We start from the raw sequence: 21,453 nt of genomic DNA, 5'->3' as shown, positions 1-21,453 counted from the left end.
GTTAGTTTGTGCTTAGAACTTCCTGGAGAAACAGTCTCTGTGGAGGAAACTGTTGTTTTGCTTTATGCTCTTTAGCTAAAACAAGAGTTAGAAAGAAGAAATCTAAATGTTAACGGCTGCTGTGACAGGAACATAAACTTATTTTTCTGTATTTTATAACCAGAAGTGTCTGTAGTAAGATGTTACTCCATGTTTGATGTTGACTTCCCAAAGTGTTGCTATGACAACAGGCACAGCTCTCATTTTGGTGGGAAACCAAGTCAGTCTGGAACCAACCCGGCACCAGAACCAGCCCCCTGGTGGAACAGCCCTATGAGTGAACACCGGGGGGCGCCGCTCCAATGAGAGCCACATGATGAGTGAGGAAACTCTGGAGCAGAACGGGAAGGTCAGAATACAAAACACGTCACATCACACGGCTATAGCGTGTGCGTGTGCCCCTGTCAATAAGTGACCAGCTCCACATGTACAGATACTACGTCTGTGAGCCTGTCCCCCTGACGCACCTGCCAGCTCCAACCAAACAAAACCCACCGGACCAGACAAAGGTTTCATCAAACAGAGGAGAGGGAATGAGCCAGAAGGTGTAAGACGTGCTCGGTTCAGGGGAGGAGGAGCTTGAACACTTTACTAATAATGCAACAGCCTGGATTATTTACATGTCTCTCTCTCCAGCTCCTCTGCGTCTGACTAACATGTGGAGCGTGGAGGTGCTTTCATGGGGGAGTGGCGCCCCCCAGTGGGACAGGAGCAGAGCCACACGGTCAGGCGCTGTGAGCAGAGCTTCCCAAAGTGAGGTCTGGGGTCTCCGGTGTCACCAAGACCCTCCTCTTACCTCTAACCGAGCGCATGCAGTTCAGCTTCACCCAAATCTACACGCGCCTTACAGCCCACGGGCCATTTGAAAGCTAAGACCCACAAAACTCATCTGGACGGAGCGTTTAATCGCGCTGTTTTCAGATTTGGGAAAAGCTGAACTGGAGAAAATGAAGTTCAGTCACTTCAGTCAAAGTGTTTGTGCCGAGAATGACTTTTATTGTAGTTTTTAAACTTTGTAAAATCTGATGAAATGATTCAAGAAAAGACCAGTGGAATCAGAACGACGGTTTACTGAACATTTCAAATATTATTCACATTATCGTGTTCCCTCCTCCTCCTCTGGACCGGTCCACCCTGAACCTTCCGGAGGGTCCGGGATGAACCATCTGTCGTGTTCTTAGCGTGTTCTCTCCTCCTCCTCCTCCTCGGGCTCTCCCTCTCTGGACCGGTCCACCCCGAACCTTCCGGAGGGTCGTGTTTTTAGCGTGTTCTTAGCGTGTTCTCTCCTCCTCCTCCTCCTCGGGCTCTCCCTCTCTGGACCGGTCCACCCTGAACCTTCCGGAGGGGTCCGGGATGAACCATCTGTCCCACAGCTCTGCGTGGACGGAGGGGGAGGTCCAGGGTTTGAAGGGCCCGTTCCAGTGCAGCAGCTGCGCCCCCTGCAGGTAAGACTCGGGGTATGACGTGTCCGGGCTGAAACCTGGGGGTCAGAAACCAGAAACACTCATCAACATAAAGCCCGGGAGACTCAGAGCTGCGTTACCCCCGGCCTTTACCCAAATCTAATCTATAAAGGCAAACAACAACAGGACTGAAAAGCCACAAAGGAAAGACAAAAGAGCGTTGAAAACAGAAGCTCTTGAGTGGCTTCATGAAGCGTCTCCGCCCGGCCTCTCCTCAGCTCAGGGTGGATGCTGTTCTCATGGTCTTTCTCCTGGTGTGTGTTTTGGAGTCAGAGCTTCTTCCCCCTCATGTCGGGTCAGGACAAAGACAAACTCTGACCAGGTCCAGCTTCTCCTCCAGGCCTTTGGTTCTTGGGTTGATCTTCACATTTCAGACACAGCAGGTTCATCTCTGACTCAGAACCCGCCTTCTCTCTGACCAGGGCCGGACTGAAACACGGCCCTGGACAGCGTAAATGCAACACTTCCACACTGCAAAAAGTGGATTCTAAGCAAGTAAAAAATGTCTTACTTTAAGAAATAATTATTTTTCCCTAAAAAGTAATAATGTCTCACTGAGCAAAGTTTTCTTGAGAAAAAAAATCTTATTTTAGGAAATCAAATCCAGCCATTTCTTGTTCAGATAAATTTACTAAAAACATGCTAATTTTTCTTGTAACAAGAAAGAAAAACTTTTTGAATCTTCTTCAGTTTTAGACAAAGAATATTTTTTCTTATTTTAAGAAAAACTAAGATCAACAACTCTTAATGTAAGAACTGATTCTCACAGAGAGAAAATACACAGCTCGAAGGTCCCGGGTTCGATTCCAGGACGGGGCCTTTCTGTGTGGAGCATGTTCTCCCCGTGTCTACCACTAAAAACATGTACAATAGGTGAATCCTCCAGCAGGTGATTCTGACCATCAGCCTGGCTCCACATCATGGAGGCGGGTCTCCGGGCAATACTTTCCTTAAATATTAGTATTTATTAACAACATTTTGCTCTAAAATGTGTGTAATTTAGAACATTTTACTTAAATCAAGCAACATTTAAGTCAAATATCCACAATTTTTCACAAATAAGAATGTTTTCCTTAAATTATTCCATTTTCTGAGGACATTTTGCTAAATTCTTGCTATTTATTTGCTTAAATTTAGTGTTTCTTTCTTGTTTTATGATGAGAAAAATATTCTAGAAATAAGAATTCTTAGCAAGAAAAACGTGCCGACCCCATTGGCAGAATGTTTTCCTTAAAACAAAACAAAATGTCTTATTTTAAGATTTTTTTCCTTGTTTTTAGTAGGGCACTTTTTGCAGTGTACAAATCCATATTTAACCCTTAACCGAGTGCATTTTCTCCAGTTCGGCTTTACCCAAATCTAAAAGCTTCTTGACTGAAGAGCAACAGTAATGCCTGATTTGAAAGCTAAGACTTACAAAAGTGATTGAAACTTTTTGTCACGTTGTCGCCACATTTTTGTCATGTTTTCGTCACTTTTGTGTCACTTTCGTTTTGTGTTTTTGTGGCTTTTTTCCATCGCTTTGTTGTGTTTTCGTCTCTTTTTTGTCATGTTTTTTGTCATGTTTCTTGTCATGTTTTTGTTGCTTTCCCGGCACATTTTTGTTCTGTTTTCATCCTCATTTTCATCGCTGTTTTGATTCTTTTCTTTAAAGCTTTTAGATTTAGGTAAAGCTGGGTTAAGGCGGGGGACAAGAGGAGAACATGGAAAGGCCAGACCGGTGGCCCGAGAGCCAGTGGCCCTTCTGTGCTCCTCCAGAACACAGGACATGAGGCCAGTCCGCCCCTGGTTCTGACCTCTGACCTGTGATGACGACATTTACATCATAGTTTCAACCAATGAACCTGAACCTTCAAGAGTCTGGAAATCACAGCCAAGGAGGAACCAGCCCTGAGCTTCAGAACCAGCCCTGAGCTTCAGAACCAGCCCTGAGCTTCAGAACCAGCCCTGAGCTTCAGAACCAGCCCTGAGCTTCAGAACCAGCCCTGAGCCTCAGAACCAGCCCTGAGCCTCAGAACCAGCCCTGAGCCTCAGAACCAGCCCTGAGCTTCAGAACCAGCCCTGAGCCTCAGACCCAGCCCTGAGCTTCAGAACCAGCCCTGAGCCTCAGAACCAGCCCTGAGCCTCAGAACCAGCCCTGAGCCTCAGAACCAGCCCTGAGCTTCAGAACCAGCCCTGAGCCTCAGACCCAGCCCTGAGCCTCAGAACCAGCCCTGAGCCTCAGAACCAGCCCTGAGCCTCAGAACCAGACCTGAGCTTCAGAACCAGCCCTGAGCCTCAGAACCAGCCCTGAGCCTCAGAACCAGCCCTGAGCCTCAGAACCAGCCCTGAGCCTCAGACCCAGCCCTGAGCTTCAGAACCAGCCCTGAGCCTCAGAACCAGCCCTGAGCTTCAGAACCAGACCTGAGCTTCAGAACCAGCCCTGAGCCTCAGAACCAGCCCTGAGCTTCAGAACCAGCCCTGAGCCTCAGAACCAGCCCTGAGCCTCAGAACCAGCCCTGAGCTTCAGAACCAGCCCTGAGCTTCAGAACCAGCCCTGAGCTTCAGAACCAGCCCTGAGCTTCAGAACCAGACCTGAGCTTCAGAACCAGCCCTGAGCTTCAGAACCAGCCCTGAGCCTCAGAACCAGCCCTGAGCCTCAGAACCAGCCCTGAGCCTCAGAACCAGCCCTGAGCTTCAGAACCAGCCCTGAGCCTCAGAACCAGCCCTGAGCCTCAGAACCAGACCTGAGCTTCAGAACCAGCCCTGAGCCTCAGAACCAGACCTGAGCTTCAGAACCAGACCTGAGCCTCAGAACCAGCCCTGAGCCTCAGAACCAGCCCTGAGCCTCAGAACCAGACCTGAGCTTCAGAACCAGACCTGAGCCTCAGAACCAGACCTGAGCTTCAGAACCAGCCCTGAGCCTCAGAACCAGCCCTGAGCTTCAGAACCAGCCCTGAGCCTCAGAACCAGACCTGAGCTTCAGAACCAGCCCTGAGCCTCAGAACCAGCCCTGAGCCTCAGAACCAGACCTGAGCCTCAGAACCAGCCCTGAGCCTCAGAACCAGACCTGAGCTTCAGAACCAGCCCTGAGCCTCAGAACCAGACCTGAGCTTCAGAACCAGACCTGAGCTTCAGAACCAGCCCTGAGCCTCAGAACCAGCCCTGAGCTTCAGAACCAGCCCTGAGCCTCAGAACCAGCCCTGAGCTTCAGAACCAGCCCTGAGCCTCAGAACCAGCCCTGAGCCTCAGAACCAGCCCTGAGCCTCAGAACCAGCCCTGAGCTTCAGAACCAGCCCTGAGCCTCAGAACCAGCCCTGAGCCTCAGAACCAGACCTGAGCTTCAGAACCAGACCTGAGCCTCAGAACCAGCCCTGAGCCTCAGAACCAGCCCTGAGCCTCAGAACCAGACCTGAGCTTCAGAACCAGACCTGAGCCTCAGAACCAGACCTGAGCTTCAGAACCAGCCCTGAGCCTCAGAACCAGCCCTGAGCTTCAGAACCAGCCCTGAGCCTCAGAACCAGACCTGAGCTTCAGAACCAGCCCTGAGCCTCAGAACCAGACCTGAGCTTCAGAACCAGACCTGAGCTTCAGAACCAGCCCTGAGCCTCAGAACCAGACCTGAGCTTCAGAACCAGACCTGAGCTTCAGAACCAGCCCTGAGCCTCAGAACCAGCCCTGAGCTTCAGAACCAGCCCTGAGCCTCAGAACCAGCCCTGAGCTTCAGAACCAGCCCTGAGCCTCAGAACCAGCCCTGAGCCTCAGAACCAGCCCTGAGCCTCAGAACCAGCCCTGAGCTTCAGAACCAGCCCTGAGCCTCAGAACCAGCCCTGAGCCTCAGAACCAGACCTGAGCTTCAGAACCAGACCTGAGCCTCAGAACCAGCCCTGAGCCTCAGAACCAGCCCTGAGCCTCAGAACCAGACCTGAGCTTCAGAACCAGACCTGAGCTTCAGAACCAGCCCTGAGCCTCAGAACCAGCCCTGAGCTTCAGAACCAGCCCTGAGCCTCAGAACCAGCCCTGAGCTTCAGAACCAGCCCTGAGCCTCAGAACCAGCCCTGAGCCTCAGAACCAGCCCTGAGCCTCAGAACCAGCCCTGAGCTTCAGAACCAGCCCTGAGCCTCAGAACCAGCCCTGAGCCTCAGAACCAGACCTGAGCTTCAGAACCAGCCCTGAGCCTCAGAACCAGACCTGAGCTTCAGAACCAGACCTGAGCCTCAGAACCAGCCCTGAGCCTCAGAACCAGACCTGAGCTTCAGAACCAGCCCTGAGCCTCAGAACCAGCCCTGAGCCTCAGAACCAGCCCTGAGCCTCAGAACCAGCCCTGAGCTTCAGAACCAGCCCTGAGCCTCAGAACCAGCCCTGAGCCTCAGAACCAGACCTGAGCTTCAGAACCAGCCCTGAGCCTCAGAACCAGACCTGAGCTTCAGAACCAGACCTGAGCCTCAGAACCAGCCCTGAGCCTCAGAACCAGACCTGAGCTTCAGAACCAGCCCTGAGCCTCAGAACCAGACCTGAGCTTCAGAACCAGCCCTGAGCTTCAGAACCAGCCCTGAGCTTCAGAACCAGCCCTGAGCTTCAGAACCAGACCTGAGCCTCAGAACCAGCCCTGAGCTTCAGAACCAGCCCTGAGCCTCAGAACCAGCCCTGAGCTTCAGAACCAGCCCTGAGCCTCAGACCCAGCCCTGAGCTTCAGAACCAGCCCTGAGCCTCAGAACCAGCCCTGAGCTTCAGAACCAGACCTGAGCTTCAGAACCAGCCCTGAGCCTCAGAACCAGCCCTGAGCTTCAGAACCAGCCCTGAGCCTCAGAACCAGCCCTGAGCTTCAGAACCAGCCCTGAGCCTCAGAACCAGCCCTGAGCCTCAGAACCAGCCCTGAGCCTCAGAACCAGCCCTGAGCTTCAGAACCAGCCCTGAGCCTCAGAACCAGCCCTGAGCCTCAGAACCAGACCTGAGCTTCAGAACCAGACCTGAGCCTCAGAACCAGCCCTGAGCCTCAGAACCAGACCTGAGCTTCAGAACCAGCCCTGAGCCTCAGAACCAGACCTGAGCTTCAGAACCAGACCTGAGCTTCAGAACCAGCCCTGAGCCTCAGAACCAGCCCTGAGCTTCAGAACCAGCCCTGAGCCTCAGAACCAGCCCTGAGCTTCAGAACCAGCCCTGAGCCTCAGAACCAGCCCTGAGCCTCAGAACCAGCCCTGAGCCTCAGAACCAGCCCTGAGCTTCAGAACCAGCCCTGAGCCTCAGAACCAGCCCTGAGCCTCAGAACCAGACCTGAGCTTCAGAACCAGCCCTGAGCCTCAGAACCAGACCTGAGCTTCAGAACCAGACCTGAGCCTCAGAACCAGCCCTGAGCCTCAGAACCAGACCTGAGCTTCAGAACCAGCCCTGAGCCTCAGAACCAGACCTGAGCCTCAGAACCAGCCCTGAGCTTCAGAACCAGCCCTGAGCTTCAGAACCAGCCCTGAGCTTCAGAACCAGCCCTGAGCTTCAGAACCAGACCTGAGCCTCAGAACCAGACCTGAGCTTCAGAACCAGACCTGAGCCTCAGAACCAGCCCTGAGCCTCAGAACCAGACCTGAGCCTCAGAACCAGCCCTGAGCCTCAGAACCAGCCCTGAGCCTCAGAACCAGCCCTGAGCTTCAGAACCAGCCCTGAGCTTCAGAACCAGCCCTGAGCTTCAGAACCAGCCCTGAGCTTCAGAACCAGACCTGAGCCTCAGAACCAGCCCTGAGCTTCAGAACCAGCCCTGAGCCTCAGAACCAGCCCTGAGCTTCAGAACCAGCCCTGAGCCTCAGAACCAGCCCTGAGCTTCAGAACCAGCCCTGAGCCTCAGAACCAGCCCTGAGCTTCAGAACCAGCCCTGAGCTTCAGAACCAGACCTGAGCTTCAGAACCAGCCCTGAGCCTCAGAACCAGACCTGAGCTTCAGAACCAGCCCTGAGCTTCAGAACCAGACCTGAGCTTCAGAACCAGCCCTGAGCCTCAGAACCAGACCTGAGCTTCAGAACCAGACCTGAGCTTCAGAACCAGCCCTGAGCTTCAGACCCAGGCCTGAGCCTCAGAGGTCATGACGTCATCTGAGCTTTAGCTGTTTAAAGGTACAGTGTAAAGGTCTTAGTGTGTGTAAACATCTGGCCCCGCTGTAGCTGAGCCAGCTGTGAGTCTCACCCAGGTGTCGGACGTGCCACAGCGGCTCCAGCCTGGTGTATTTGTCGTGGAACACCATGAGCATGGGGGGCGTGGCCACTCCTCCCACCAGAGCGCTGCTGTACAGGTTAGACCTGCCACACACGCGGATTATAACATCATTATTACATCTGTTTCATTTTACAAACACCTCCAAGAGTCTCCCCGAGTCACCTCTGAACCCCCACCTGGACATTCCCCCAGTTTGGCTAAAAGCGTCTTGTAAAAAGGATGAAAACACAAACAGGAAAAGGCCATGGAAAGACATGTTACCGGACGTTCTCCTGCATCCAGTGCTCCAGCTGCCTGGTGACGGCCTGCCTCTTCCACTCGTCCACGTCGGCCACAAACACGCCGGGGTTGAAGCTGCACTGGTTTGGGTTGATTCCTAAATCCCTCACTTCCGGCTTCCTGTAGTCCAGGAAACCCATGTACGTCGTCTGGGGGGAAATGAAATGAGGAAAAATCACCCTGCAGAAGAAGATAGACTCCTATGTGGAGACCAGCCCAGGTACAACACGGAGAGAAGCTTCTAAAAAGTGTAGATAATCCCAAAACCTCCACATCGTCAGCCGAGAGGAGCATCCACAGGTGTCAGTGCAGGAAGGAGAGAGTTAAAGGATGTTTCCTTTAACACCTCCTTTAGAAGAGGAACCACTGGATGTTCCTCATCAGCTCAAACAGAACAATCCCACAAGTCACTGCTGCCTCCTGGGGGTTTCTGAACTCTCCGAGATCTTACACTTTCAGGGAGGGCTGGACTGGTAGAAAAAATCATCCCGGGACTTTTGGTTCAAGACGGGCCCTCCAAAAACAAAACAGTCATATTTAATACAGTAGTCGAGGTGATAAAGCAAAACAATAAACCCTTGGCTTGAACTAAAACAGTTTAAGCTACGAACCGTTTCTGCTGAATTCAAGCTCTCGCCTCAGAGACTCAACACTTTAATCTTAACAATCTTACAACGTGCGTTCCGTTAGTGAAGTTCCTCTCGCGACTGCAACACAAACAAACTTCTCAAAACCAGATGATCCGACTGTAGATGAAACGCAGTCACAGAGGTGTCAGTGAGAGCAGAAGTCCCAAAAAGAACACACTTTGTCAATCCTTTCAATGGAAACTAAACTAGAAGATTTAAAACTGCCCTGACAACGAGGGGCAGGACGGAGTCACCTGACAACTCCCAGCATGCACTTCTTTGAGGTTCTGTGGGTCCTGGAGGGAGTTACAATAAACTATTTCCTCTGATATTCACAGTGTGAGGGGCATGAGTGTGATGTCCCAGAGGCCAGAAGGGAATAAAAGGCGTCGCGTCCCTCTAGTGGAGGAGTCGTGTAGTTGCATAAATGTAATGAGAGAGATTCTGATGGCTTTTCCCGTTAATTGTGGGCCGGTGTTAAGGTATAACGGGCCTTATCTCGATCTGACTGGCCTGACCGGCCCAAAAGTACGTCGGCCCACCGGGAAAACCCCCGAATCTCCCGATGGCCGGTCCAGCCCTGCTTTCAGATACAGCCTGGCGTGTCCGCCTGACACCGGCTGGTCTCCAGGATGTAGTGAGGCTGGTGTTGGTACCTGCATGCCCACACTGCGCACCATCTCGTGGGAGTAGGGCAGGTCGCAGTCGGAGGCGAAGGCCGCGGCGTGTCCGGGCTCCAGCTTCACGTCAAACAAGTCTCGGATGTCGCCTAAAACATGAGACTTTATTAATCCCGAAGGAAATGAATTTGCCAAGAGGAGCAGCATAAAAGACATTAAAGCAATTTAAAACAGTCATAAATCTTATAATCAAAGTCAGATATTTAAAACTAAGGAGGACGTGTGAACTGTAGCTGAGGCGGTCTCCATGGTAACGTCTTTATGCAGATTTAAAGTCATTTCTCTGTAATTCCTGCGACCAATTCACAAGATGTTGGTCAGCAGGTCTGGGCACCGTTATATATTTTTCTGATACTGGTCCTTTAACGATACTTGGTTTTCGATACTAAAATATTTGTCCCAAATGTTTCAACAGGTTTCCCAACTTTTAACACATAAAAATCTGTCGCATAATGACCGGGGAGAACGTGTGGACTGTTTCCCTCCCGCAGAGCTGTGTCGCCGCCTGCTCCGACTGACATAGAAAACTTAAACTCTGTATTTTCTGTTTCACACCTTGCACTATGACATCGTCGTCCACGTAGATGAGTCTCTTGTGGTGAATGTCCAGCAGGGGGAGGTAGAACCGCACAAAGTTCAGCTGGGAAACAGAAAACAGGATCAGTGTTTGGAGGAGGATTTTCAACTGAAAGAAAGAAAGAAGTCGAACTACGGGAAGTGAAGAGACTCTGGATGGAAATGACCATCGTGAAAATACCAAGAGTCATTCTCCTCATTCTTAACTCCCCAAAAAAGCTACAAAAACATGAGAAAAATGCTATGAAAAATGTAAGAAACTCAACAAGAAGAAGCAGAACGTGAGAACCGGACGTCCGCCAGACCCACAGGCTTCAGGGAACTGGACGGTTTCAGCAATCGTTCAGTTGAAATATTAGTAGCTTATGTTGTCGGTCGTTATACAACAAGGAAAGGTGTTTGAAAAGTTGGATCCAGATTCTCTTGTTTGAAACATCTCTTGTAAACGCTGAGGAAGCAGGAGGTTGTGCCTTGTGCATCACAACTACGGATGTTCCGATCCGATATTCAGCGTTGGTATCGGTAGCCGATCCGGGTATTTTGAGAGTCTCGGATTGGATCGGATTTGATGACAGGATGGGTCCGATACAAGCCGGTCGTGAATCTGCGGTCCTGGATCTGCAGCTCCAGCCTGCAGGTTTACTGCAGCACTTTGAGGTTTATCACAGAACAGCGGTAAACCTGGAGCCGCCGCAGATCCAGGACCGCAGATTCACGGCCTTCATGCTATCGCTAAGCTAGCATACTGATTTGATGTATTTATTTCATTTGTTCTTTATTGTGTCTTGCACGTCGGTAAGTGCCCCGCCCTCATGGGCTTCAGACACATTTCAAAACAGAATTCAGATGGAGCTAAAATAAAACCGACCACTTGTAATGCTACACATGTTTTAATTAGAGATGCACCGATCCAATAGTGGTATCGGATATCGGAGCTGATAGGTATCGGCTCCAAATATCCAAACCATTAATAGTTTTGGCTCTCAATGCCTTCAAAACCACTGAATTCTAAGTGAACATGGGCATGTATGTTCTAAAGGGGAGAACCAGGAGAACCAACCTGTTTAGTTTTAACCTCCGCAGACGGATCTTTGATTGCTGCGCTAGCAATAGCATGCTAAAGCTAGCGGGAGAATGCTAATCAGATACCCAAGGATAATTGTGTTAGGTGTAGAGAAGTCCAGTGATCCTTGTTTAATGTTTATCCATTAGTTTATCAATAGATATAATTGATAATTGATCTGTAACATCATGACAATAAAACATGACTTTATACTCAAACCGGTATCGGTATCGGTATCGGTATCGGTGCAGCTCTAGTTTTAATATGTACTGTTGCTTTAATGAACAGGTGCTGTAAATTAGCACTTGTGCTAACTCACCAAAAACATTGCATCTGGTTTGTCCAATAAAAACTCCCCGTCTGCACGACCGTCGATTTTCCAAAAATTCAAATAGTAAGAGTTTAACGTCATCAGCTCTGTAGCAATTCATGACCATAACATGTTTGATTTCAATCCAAAAAGCAGACGACATGTTGAAGAAAAGGCAAAGGTACAAGGCTGTGACATCATTCACTTCCTGACTATAGAAACTCCGTATCCCAAGAGCCATTGCAACATCGCGCCCGCTGGTCAAGGCAACCAGGTTTTCAGCAAACAGTTTCTTTTACTTTCAGACAAAAGTTCTATATTATTTCACTATTAAACAATCTGAATCCTGCTAATGTGAATAAAGATGATGGTGGTTCGTTTAATTGGATCGTTGGGACATTTTTCTGTCGTTTTTCTTACTCTCAGTGTTAGATCTGGATAAAACGTCCACTATCTGCCTGCTTTATGATTGAATACATTGTTTATAATAAGTCGTCTACATTACAATAAATAAACACGTGTGGGAACGTGAAGCTCCACCAATCAAAAGCCTCGTAGTAGATCATGGGACTCCCGAGCATCCTGGGTAATGTAGTTCTAGGACGAAGGCTCACAGTTAAACTAGATGGATCTCAGACGTGCTTTTTTCACCTGCGTCTGACTCTGCGGTCGCTTTAGAACCACAGAGCTGGATTCAGCCCAAGAGTTAAAGACTTTATTCCAAATCAATACGGTCTCAAAGCAGGGGGAGGTTTTACTTCCGGACCAGAGAGGAGGCGGGACTGTGGAGAGGAGGCGGGACTGTGGAGAGGAGGCGGGGCTGTGGAGAGGAGGCGGGACTGTGGAGAGGAGGCGGGACTGTGGAGAGGAGGCGGGGCTGTGGAGAGGAGGCGGGGCTGTGGAGAGGAGGCGGGACTGTGGAGAGGAGGCGGGGCTGTGGAGAGGAGGCGGGACTGTGGAGCTCTATAGATACAGACAGCATTGCGTCATCGAAGGGGGCGTGGCCTCGCCGAGGGGGAAAATAGAATCTTTTGGGAAACACATTTTTCACAGTTTTAGCCGTTTTCTGGTGGAATATAAATGTATTCATCACATAAATAAAGTCAAGTCTAAATCAGGTCCATGTGGATGTTTATTCACAGCAGATTGTTCAGTAGAAGTGAAAAAACGACAGTCGTAGCTAGCGCTAGCTAACCGTTAGCATTATCCCGATGTAGCATCATGTTATTTATGTATTTATGGGCTGTTTGCTCCTCTCCATGTCTTTGTATCTTTATTTAGTAGAAACTATGTTCATAATTCTGCATTTGTTAAAGTAGTTTTTGAATAATTAGAGAAAGTTTAGATTTTTCTCCAAATTGTTTCCCCCTTAACTGTTTCCAAACATGACCATATATGGGCGAGTCCAGAGATGCGTCTTTTTTTTATTTCTAATCTATTTTTTTTATGAACAACAAACTGTGCTTTACTGGTCTGTGTTTGGGACACAAAGGTAAACAGATGACAGACTCACAGGGTGCAGGAGCTCGGGCCGGGCGGAGTCAGGCTTCACTTTCCCTTTGAGGACCATGGGGTTAAACTCCAGGATCCTGTAGTTGATACGTCTGAGCTTGGTCTTCTCTATGTACTGTCTGTGGAGAGAGAGGGGAGAGGGAGAGGGGGGAGAGAGGGGGGAGAGAGGGGAGAGTGAGAGATGGATGAAAGCTGAATCTTTATCTTGTAAAACCATATCTTTCAGGTGTTGCTGTAGGACAATGTTAAAATGACGTCACTCCTTCTGTCTCAGGACGTTTACACTCGGTGAAAAAGAGCTCAAATCACTCTGAAAACTTAGAGCCGCAAAACTGTTTTCTTTGTCAGTTTTTTAACTTATTTATTTATTGATTTTAATATTTTTTGGTATAACGTTTTTGTATCATTATTATTATTATTATTTTACTTTTTATTCCAACCATGTTTTTGTCTTTCTTCTTTGTGTACAAGGCTTCGTCATCACTGTCCTCAAACCCGCTGGTACTTCCTGGTACTGCATTCCGAAGTACAAAGTACACAAACCCCTCCTTTAAAGCATATATGACAGTAAGTCGTCTGTACCGGGTGAGTCTGACGGCGTCGTGCAGGGTGACGATGAAGAAGAAGACCTCGGCGTCCGTGTTGCTATGGATGCTGTTGACGGTCGCCATGGCGGCGCCCAGCCGCTCCTCCGAGGCGCACAGCAGCACCGGGACCACGGCGTCCTCACGGGGACCGTCATCTGGGCATCAGAACCACAGGGTCACACACCCCCGCCTTCACCGGGCACATCGGCTTTACCCAAATCTAAAGGAGCTCACAGCCTGTAGGCCTGAGTCATGCCTGAGTTGAAAGCTAAGACCTACAATTGGGAAAGTGTGGGTTAAAGGTTCTTGCCTGTGCGTCTGCGCGGTGAGTTTCCTCTGAGCAAAGCCGAGTGAAGCAGGAGACACAGCAGGAGCAGCAACAGCACCACCAGCAGGCGGTTTACTGAAGCACACACAGACACGTGTTAAAGGTCACATGTGTAACTTCACCTACATGTTTAAAGTACATATCACACATTAAACACACGTGTTAAAGGTCACATTAGTAACTTCATCTACATGTTTAAAGTGCATCTCACACATTAGACACACAGACACAGTGTTAAAGGTCACATGTGTAACTTCATCTACATGTTTAAAGTGCATCTGACACATTAGACACACAGACACAGTGTTAAAGGGAACATGTGTAACTTCACCTACATGTTTAAAGTGCATCTCACACATTAGACACACAGACACAGTGTTAAAGGGAACATGTGTAACTTCACCTACATGTTTAAAGTGCATCTCACACATTAGACACACGTGTTAAAGGGAACATGTGTAACTTCACCTACATGTTTAAAGTGCATCTCACACATTAGACACACAGACACAGTGTTAAAGGGAACATGTGTAACTTCACCTACATGTTTAAAGTGCATCTCACACATTAGACACACAGACACGTGTTAAAGGTAACATGTGTAACTTCATCTACATGTTTAAAGTGCATCTGACACATTAGACACACAGACACAGTGTTAAAGGGAACATGTGTAACTTCATCTACATGTTTAAAGTACATCTCACACATTAGACACACAGACACGTGTTAAAGGAAACATGTGTAACTTACTCTACATGTTTAAAGTACATCTCACACATTAGACACACGTGTTAAAGGTAACATGTGTAACTTCATCTACATGTTTAAAGTGCATCTCACACATTAGACACACGTGTTAAAGGAAACATGTGTAACTTCATCTACATGTTTAAAGTGCATCTCACACATTAGACACACAGACACGTGTTAAAGGTCACATGTGTAACTTCACCTACATGTTTAAAGTACATCTGACACATTAGACACACGTGTTAAAGGTCACATGTGTAACTTCATCTACATGTTTAAAGTACATCTCACACATTAGACACACAGACACAGTGTTAAAGGCAACATGTGTAACTTCACCTACATGTTTAAAGTGCATCTCACACATTAGACACACGTGTTAAAGGAAACATGTGTAACTTCATCTACATGTTTAAAGTGCATCTCACACATTAGACACACAGACACGTGTTAAAGGGAACATGTGTAACTTCACCTACATGTTTAAAGTGCATCTGACACATTAGACACAGTGTTAAAGGCAACATGTGTAACTTCACCTACATGTTTAAAGTACATCTCACACATTAGACACACAGACACAGTGTTAAAGGGAACATGTGTAACTTCATCTACATGTTTAAAGTGCATCTGACACATTAGACACACAGACACGTGTTAAAGGTCACATGTGTAACTTCATCTACATGTTTAAAGTGCATCTGACACATTAGACACACAGACACAGTGTTAAAGGGAACATGTGTAACTTCATCTACATGTTTAAAGTGCATCTGACACATTAGACACACAGACACAGTGTTAAAGGGAACATGTGTAACTTCATCTACATGTTTAAAGTGCATCTCACACATTAGACACAGTGTTAAAGGAAACATGTGTAACTTCACCTACATGTTTAAAGTGCATCTCACACATTAGACACGTGTTAAAGGTAACATGTGTAACTTCATCTACATGTTTAAAGTGAATCTCACACATTAGACACACGTGTTAAAGGAAACATGTGTAACTTCATCTACATGTTTAAAGTGCATCTCACACATTAGACACAGTGTTAAAGGTAACATGTGTAACTTCATCTACATGTTTAAAGTGCATCTCACACATTAGACACACAGACACGTGTTAAAGGGAACATGTGTAACTTCACCTACATGTTTAAAGTGCATCTCACACATTAGACACACGTGTTAAAGGAAACATGTGTAACTTCATCTACATGTTTAAAGTGCATCTCACACATTAGACACACGTGTTAAAGGAAACATGTGTAACTTCATCTACATGTTTAAAGTGCATCTCACACATTAGACACACGTGTTAAAGGAAACATGTGTAACTTCACCTACATGTTTAAAGTACATCTCACACATTAGACACACAGACACAGTGTTAAAGGGAACATGTGTAACTTCACCTACATGTTTAAAGTACATCTCACACATTAGACACACAGACACGTGTTAAAGGTCACATGTGTAACTTCATCTACATGTTTAAAGTGCATCTCACACATTAGACACGTGTTAAAGGGAACATGTGTAACTTCATCTACATGTTTAAAGTACATCTCACACATTAGACACACGTGTTAAAGGTCACATGTGTAACTTCATCTACATGTTTAAAGTACATCTCACACATTAGACACACGTGTTAAAGGGAACATGTGTAACTTCATCTACATGTTTAAAGTACATCTCACACATTAGACACACGTGTTAAAGGTCACATGTGTAACTTCATCTACATGTTTAAAGTGCATCTCACACATTAGACACACGTGTTAAAGGAAACATGTGTAACTTCATCTACATGTTTAAAGTGCATCTCACACATTAGACACACGTGTTAAAGGAAACATGTGTAACTTCACCTACATGTTTAAAGTACATCTCACACATTAGACACACAGACACGTGTTAAAGGTCACATGTGTAACTTCATCTACATGTTTAAAGTGCATCTCACACATTAGACACGTGTTAAAGGGAACATGTGTAACTTCATCTACATGTTTAAAGTACATCTCACACATTAGACACACGTGTTAAAGGTCACATGTGTAACTTCATCTACATGTTTAAAGTGCATCTCACACATTAGACACACGTGTTAAAGGAAACATGTGTAACTTCATCTACATGTTTAAAGTACATCTCACACATTAGACACACAGACACAGTGTTAAAGGAAACATGTGTAACTTCACCTACATGTTTAAAGTGCATCTGACACATTAGACACACAGACACGTGTTAAAGGAAACATGTGTAACTTCACCTACATGTTTAAAGTACATCTCACACATTAGACACAGTGTTAAAGGAAACATGTGTAACTTCATCTACATGTTTAAAGTGCATCTCACACATTAGACACAGTGTTAAAGGAAACATGTGTAACTTCACCTACATGTTTAAAGTACATCTCACACATTAGACACAGTGTTAAAGGAAACATGTGTAACTTCATCTACATGTTTAAAGTACATCTCACACATTAGACACACAGACACAGTGTTAAAGGAAACATGTGTAACTTCACCTACATGTTTAAAGTGCATCTGACACATTAGACACACAGACACGTGTTAAAGGAAACATGTGTAACTTCACCTACATGTTTAAAGTACATCTCACACATTAGACACAGTGTTAAAGGTAACATGTGTAACTTCACCTACATGTTTAAAGTGCATCTCACACATTAGACACACGTGTTAAAGGGAACATGTGTAACTTCACCTACATGTTTAAAGTGCATCTCACACATTAGACACACGTGTTAAAGGGAACATGTGTAACTTCACCTACATGTTTAAAGTGCATCTCACACATTAGACACACGTGTTAAAGGAAACATGTGTAACTTCATCTACATGTTTAAAGTACATCTCACACATTAGACACACAGACACAGTGTTAAAGGGAACATGTGTAACTTCACCTACATGTTTAAAGTGCATCTCACACATTAGACACACAGACACGTGTTAAAGGTAACATGTGTAACTTCATCTACATGTTTAAAGTGCATCTGACACATTAGACACACAGACACAGTGTTAAAGGGAACATGTGTAACTTCATCTACATGTTTAAAGTACATCTCACACATTAGACACACGTGTTAAAGGTAACATGTGTAACTTCATCTACATGTTTAAAGTGCATCTCACACATTAGACACAGTGTTAAAGGTAACATGTGTAACTTCATCTACATGTTTAAAGTGCATCTCACACATTAGACACAGTGTTAAAGGAAACATGTGTAACTTCACCTACATGTTTAAAGTGCATCTCACACATTAGACACGTGTTAAAGGTAACATGTGTAACTTCATCTACATGTTTAAAGTGCATCTCACACATTAGACACACGTGTTAAAGGAAACATGTGTAACTTCATCTACATGTTTAAAGTGCATCTCACACATTAGACACACGTGTTAAAGGAAACATGTGTAACTTCATCTACATGTTTAAAGTGCATCTGACACATTAGACACACAGACACGTGTTAAAGGTCACATGTGTAACTTCATCTACATGTTTAAAGTGCATCTCACACATTAGACACGTGTTAAAGGGAACATGTGTAACTTCATCTACATGTTTAAAGTACATCTCACACATTAGACACACGTGTTAAAGGTCACATGTGTAACTTCATCTACATGTTTAAAGTACATCTCACACATTAGACACACAGACACAGTGTTAAAGGAAACATGTGTAACTTCACCTACATGTTTAAAGTGCATCTGACACATTAGACACACAGACACGTGTTAAAGGCAACATGTGTAACTTCATCTACATGTTTAAAGTGCATCTCACACATTAGACACACAGACACGTGTTAAAGGAAACATGTGTAACTTCACCTACATGTTTAAAGTACATCTCACACATTAGACACAGTGTTAAAGGAAACATGTGTAACTTCACCTACATGTTTAAAGTACATCTCACACATTAGACACACAGACACGTGTTAAAGGCAACATGTGTAACTTCACCTACATGTTTAAAGTGCATCTGACACATTAGACACACAGACACGTGTTAAAGGCAACATGTGTAACTTCACCTACATGTTTAAAGTACATCTCACACATTAGACACACGTGTTAAAGGCAACATGTGTAACTTCACCTACATGTTTAAAGTGCATCTCACACATTAGACACACAGACACGTGTTAAAGGGAACATGTGTAACTTCACCTACATGTTTAAAGTGCATCTCACACATTAGACACACGTGTTAAAGGCAACATGTGTAACTTCACCTACATGTTTAAAGTGCATCTCACACATTAGACACAGTGTTAAAGGTAACATGTGTAACTTCACCTACATGTTTAAAGTGCATCTCACACATTAGACACACGTGTTAAAGGTAACATGTGTAACTTCACCTACATGTTTAAAGTGCATCTCACACATTAGACACACAGACACAGTGTTAAAGGTAACATGTGTAACTTCACCTACATGTTTAAAGTGCATCTCACACATTAGACACACGTGTTAAAGGAAACATGTGTAACTTCATCTACATGTTTAAAGTGCATCTCACACATTAGACACACGTGTTAAAGGAAACATGTGTAACTTCACCTACATGTTTAAAGTACATCTCACACATTAGACACACAGACACGTGTTAAAGGTCACATGTGTAACTTCATCTACATGTTTAAAGTGCATCTCACACATTAGACACGTGTTAAAGGGAACATGTGTAACTTCATCTACATGTTTAAAGTACATCTCACACATTAGACACACGTGTTAAAGGTCACATGTGTAACTTCATCTACATGTTTAAAGTACATCTCACACATTAGACACACAGACACAGTGTTAAAGGAAACATGTGTAACTTCACCTACATGTTTAAAGTGCATCTGACACATTAGACACACAGACACGTGTTAAAGGCAACATGTGTAACTTCACCTACATGTTTAAAGTGCATCTCACACATTAGACACACGTGTTAAAGGCAACATGTGTAACTTCACCTACATGTTTAAAGTGCATCTCACACATTAGACACACAGACACGTGTTAAAGGGAACATGTGTAACTTCACCTACATGTTTAAAGTGCATCTCACACATTAGACACACGTGTTAAAGGCAACATGTGTAACTTCACCTACATGTTTAAAGTGCATCTCACACATTAGACACAGTGTTAAAGGTAACATGTGTAACTTCACCTACATGTTTAAAGTGCATCTCACACATTAGACACACGTGTTAAAGGTAACATGTGTAACTTCATCTACATGTTTAAAGTACATCTCACACATTAGACACACGTGTTAAAGGTCACATGTGTAACTTCATCTACATGTTTAAAGTACATCTCACACATTAGACACACAGACACAGTGTTAAAGGAAACATGTGTAACTTCACCTACATGTTTAAAGTGCATCTGACACATTAGACACACAGACACGTGTTAAAGGAAACATGTGTAACTTCACCTACATGTTTAAAGTGCATCTCACACATTAGACACAGTGTTAAAGGAAACATGTGTAACTTCACCTACATGTTTAAAGTGCATCTGACACATTAGACACACAGACACGTGTTAAAGGCAACATGTGTAACTTCACCTACATGTTTAAAGTGCATCTCACACATTAGACACACAGACACGTGTTAAAGGGAACATGTGTAACTTCACCTACATGTTTAAAGTGCATCTCACACATTAGACACACGTGTTAAAGGCAACATGTGTAACTTCACCTACATGTTTAAAGTGCATCTCACACATTAGACACAGTGTTAAAGGCAACATGTGTAACTTCACCTACATGTTTATAGTGCATCTCACACATTAGACACAATTTCTGCTAAAACAGAATCGTCCTTGACAAAGATACGCCCTGGTGGCCAGCAGGTGGCAGCACCACGTGGAATAAAAGTGCCCTCTTATTTACTATCTAATGATCTGTGGGTCTAACGAGGGGGATTTGAACAGAATAAAGACATCAGATCCTGGTCAGATGTTTGTTGTAAAAACAAAGAGCAGACTCACTTTTCCTCAGCAGAGCCATCTCTCAGAGCGGCCTCCACATCTGCAGGACAGAAGGTCAAACAGTCACAGCTCACATCAGAGGTTCTTCTGCCGGAATATGTAATCATCTCATCAACGTTAACGACGGGACGGCTTTAACTAAGCACATGTTTCTGTCATGTTTCTGTTATGTTTCTGTTATGTTTCTGTTATGTTTCTGTTATGTTTCTGTCATGTTTCTGTCATGTTTCTGTTATGTTTCTGTTATGTTTCTGTTATGTTTCTGTTATGTTTCTGTCATGTTTCTGTCATGTTTCTGTCATGTTTCTGTTATGTTTCTGTCATGTTTCTGTCATGTTTCTGTTATGTTTCTGTCATGTTTCTGTCATGTTTCTGTCATGTTTATGTCACGTTTCTGTCACGTTTCTGTCACGTTTCTGTTGCTTTTTCATGGTCGCTTTTTGTCGTGTTTCCATCAGGCTTTTGTCTCTTTTGTTGTGTTTTCATCCTCGTATTTGTGGACATTTTGACGATTTTGATATTTTTTTTCAAGAAGCTTTTAGATTTGGGTAAAGCCAAACTGGAAAACGTGCTCAGTTCAGTGCACGCTTTTTTTTTTAACAATCCGTCTCATATTTTCGGTTTTGTGGTAAAAATAAATGTATGCTGGGTTTGTGGAGTGAAAAGTAAACAAGAGAAAATCAGGAAAAAGTTAATTTATTTCTGTGATTCAGCGCGGAGAGAAGTGAGTCAACTGAAAAAGCAAGTATCCAAAAGGTTCAGCCAGATGCCCATACCTGAAGCAGCCAGATGCCCATACCTGAAGCAGCCAGATGCCCATACCTGAAGCACTGGAAACTGCCAAACAAAGGCTCCAAGCCTTGGCCAGCCGCCTAAAGAGGTACACGAGAGACAACGAAGCCAGACGAGGAAACCGTCTGATTCAGTGAAAGTGTAGCTCAGTGGCAGGAAACAATAACAGAGCAGACCCACCAAGGTCT

General features: G+C 45.4%; 1 protein-coding gene across 1 annotated transcript; it reads right to left on the bottom strand.

The window, feature by feature from the left end:
* Positions 1-1,298: 1,298 nt before the first annotated feature.
* Positions 1,299-20,526, bottom strand: glt8d2 (glycosyltransferase 8 domain containing 2). Its single transcript, XM_079582871.1, has 9 exons — positions 20,474-20,526; positions 13,628-13,720; positions 13,313-13,472; positions 12,732-12,849; positions 9,825-9,909; positions 9,246-9,358; positions 7,943-8,109; positions 7,652-7,764; positions 1,299-1,519 (listed from the first exon to the last, which is right to left on the bottom strand). The coding sequence occupies exons 1-9, from the start codon at positions 20,490-20,492 to the stop codon at positions 1,311-1,313; spliced, it is 1,077 nt and encodes a 358-aa protein (XP_079438997.1). The 5' UTR covers positions 20,493-20,526; the 3' UTR covers positions 1,299-1,310.
* Between the last annotated feature and the right edge of the window lie 927 nt (positions 20,527-21,453).

Source organism: Gobius niger (assembly GCF_951799975.1).
Source record: "Gobius niger genome assembly, chromosome: 2".
NCBI classification, from domain to species: Eukaryota; Metazoa; Chordata; class Actinopteri; order Gobiiformes; family Gobiidae; genus Gobius; species Gobius niger.
This window is presented reverse-complemented; position numbering and strand designations above follow the sequence as displayed.